This window comes from Montipora capricornis, chromosome 6, assembly GCF_036669925.1.
Source record: "Montipora capricornis isolate CH-2021 chromosome 6, ASM3666992v2, whole genome shotgun sequence".
Lineage (NCBI taxonomy): Eukaryota > Metazoa > Cnidaria > Anthozoa > Scleractinia > Acroporidae > Montipora > Montipora capricornis.
The window spans coordinates 57619343-57621842 of NC_090888.1; the positions used below are offsets into that span (position 1 = coordinate 57619343).

Here is a 2500-nt window from a genome sequence, read left to right on the forward strand (position 1 = left end):
ACTGTTGAGGAATTAAACTGGTATGAGTGGGTTGGAAGCGTAGAGAGAGAACTGAAAATTCATCGTCATGTGCTAAAGTCCTCCACAGAACCTTGAATTTGGTCATTTCACGTCGCCATTCAGGAGATGACGGCAAAGAAATGTACCAAAATGTAAAACGCGCGTGCAGAGCGTGCAGAGCCATTGTTTTTGCTCACTAAACCTATTGTTTTGTTGCGTCATCGTTGCCGTCGGCGTCGTCGTTTCATAAGCTCCCTATTATCGATCTAAAACACAGCAGAGGATCAGAACAGTCTGGCTCTGGTTTTGCAAGCGGAGGCTCCAGTCTAGCTTAAATACACTTTGTTCATGCATTGGATTTCTCTTTGATTTGTCTAAACTCAACCATACTTTAATTGTAAATGTCTCCATCCAATCACATTATGTCCAGAAATGCACATAATCAGATGGGAGCTATAGTTTTGATATTCATAACTACATGTCATGTAAGTTTCCCCTCACTCCTCTACCCAACTTTGACATCATAAAATAATGTCTAAGAATACACTATGTTTTACCCTAAAATCCAAAAATAGTAGTAACGGCAACCCAACAACTTACCTATCGCTGGAAATATATAGCAAAGGCTTTACTTAATGGGTCACTTCATGTTAAATTGGCCGGGTTTGCATCTAGTCTATGAGCATTTCTAGACACAAGTGATAAATACTGGTGCACTTAGCTTAATATGGATTATTTTCTTAAGGAATGAAATTTTAAACAAAATTAAGGGGATTGGAGGCATAATAGGTAAACTTCATAAATTATCTCAAATTGAGGAAGCCATTACACTCAAGTGCTGAAGTTAGCGCCTACCTTGTTATTCACCAGGACATTGTCACATTCACGATCAGCAAATGCTACGTGGTGCTTGCTCAAGGCCTGCAACAAATTGGTATCATTGTGCCATTTCAGATCTAAGCTGAGTATACTTGTGAACAATGGACCTTCTACATGTAGATTCTCAAAAGTCTTCAAACATTCTTCCCCTACTGAGCTATTTGCGAAACTAAACCATGAATATAGTCTTTAAACATGTTTTCAAGATGATAAAAATCAAAAGTTAATGATATTAAGCGTTCCGGTAATTTTTTTCAAGTGGGGGGGGGGGGGCATGCATGTAGACAATTTGAAGGGTCACCCAGACTTCGCACCGCCAGTGGCCCCTTGGCTCACTCGTTCATATGTTGAATTATTTTGTAATGTCCTAGCCCGTTTTGAGGTGTTTTACTTTTTTAAGCTTTGGTAATTCAGTTCAACGATAACAAAACACTGTCTTGAATAAAACTCACTTGTTTCTTCTGTAAGTTAAATAGTCTGCCAAGAAATTAACTGCAAATTGCTTTGAATTTGAATTCTCAGCGAAAGTTTAATGACAATCGATCGTAAAAATTAACCCTAAAACTTCTGCAGTCTCTGACTTCTATGAATCATGGGGAAGGTCATGATGTTCTGTCAAAAGGAAGAAATTGATCACATGTTATGCAACCAGAAAGGTGCACGTGATCACCTTGTGTCAGGGTTCTTGTTTACACTGAATGAACTATTGGGAAGAATGTTACTCGTTCGTCACTTTCAGAGTTAAACAACACCAAGAAACTTCCATCTTTCTTTTTAAAATTTTGCTGTAATATTTTATTATCTAACTGAATATTTACATTTCATCTGTCGGGTCAGGAAGCCTTCTTTGTCGGGTTATTGATCCGAGACCCGACTATTATCTGGAACACTGATATTGGAAAGTTCCATGTCATGAAACCTCTTTTTCAAAAAGATACAGCCAATATTAATTAATGGAACCCTAAAACAAGCCTGAAATATTTCACAACTTTAGAAAATGGCCCCTGGACTCTTTATCATACCACTTTTAGCATCGATTTACATGTATCTTACACTAAAGGTTACATGTATATATGTCCATTCAAGTTGCTCAAAATACTGAAGTATTATCTTACTTCTTGAGCAAGGATTTCAAACGTTACACCACTGAGTCGGGATGCTGTTCCAACAAAGCACTTGTCTATAACCTTCAAACAAAAGGACCGCTTATAAACACAATAATAATATTAATATTATTCTTACCCTTAATACAAAGAAGACCATTGGCTTTTAGTATCACCCAACTAGTGGACCAATGCAAATCCTGCATTTTGATTGGCTACGCTACTAGATGACTACTAGTACATGTAATAGTCCTCGAGTATGGAAAAGCGTGACACTTTCTTTTGTTTTATTCCAGCCAAATAAATATTTCTTCAACTTGCATTCGTTAACTTTATAATTACCTTTTCTGTTCAACTAGTTGGGTACGTGATCCTAAAAACAATTAGACCCTTCGCCCTCAAGGGCCACAGGTCTACAGTAATTGCTAAATACATGTATTAATAATTTATAAAGCTTGTTTGTAACATTCCATGAGACTAAAAAAATGCTCTACCCTGGAGAGAAGTAATTTCTAACA

General features: G+C 37.2%; 1 protein-coding gene across 2 annotated transcripts in view; it reads right to left on the reverse strand.

The window, feature by feature from the left end:
* Positions 1–2500, reverse strand: part of LOC138052646 (uncharacterized) — a 79518-nt gene that overhangs the window by 34264 nt on the left and 42754 nt on the right. For both annotated transcript variants that reach the window (XM_068899186.1, XM_068899185.1), the window contains 2 exons: positions 1995–2066; positions 856–921 (listed from right to left, as the gene is read on the reverse strand). In XM_068899186.1, coding sequence (XP_068755287.1) covers positions 856–921; positions 1995–2066 — 138 coding nt within the window. The remainder of the gene's footprint in view (positions 1–855; positions 922–1994; positions 2067–2500) is intronic.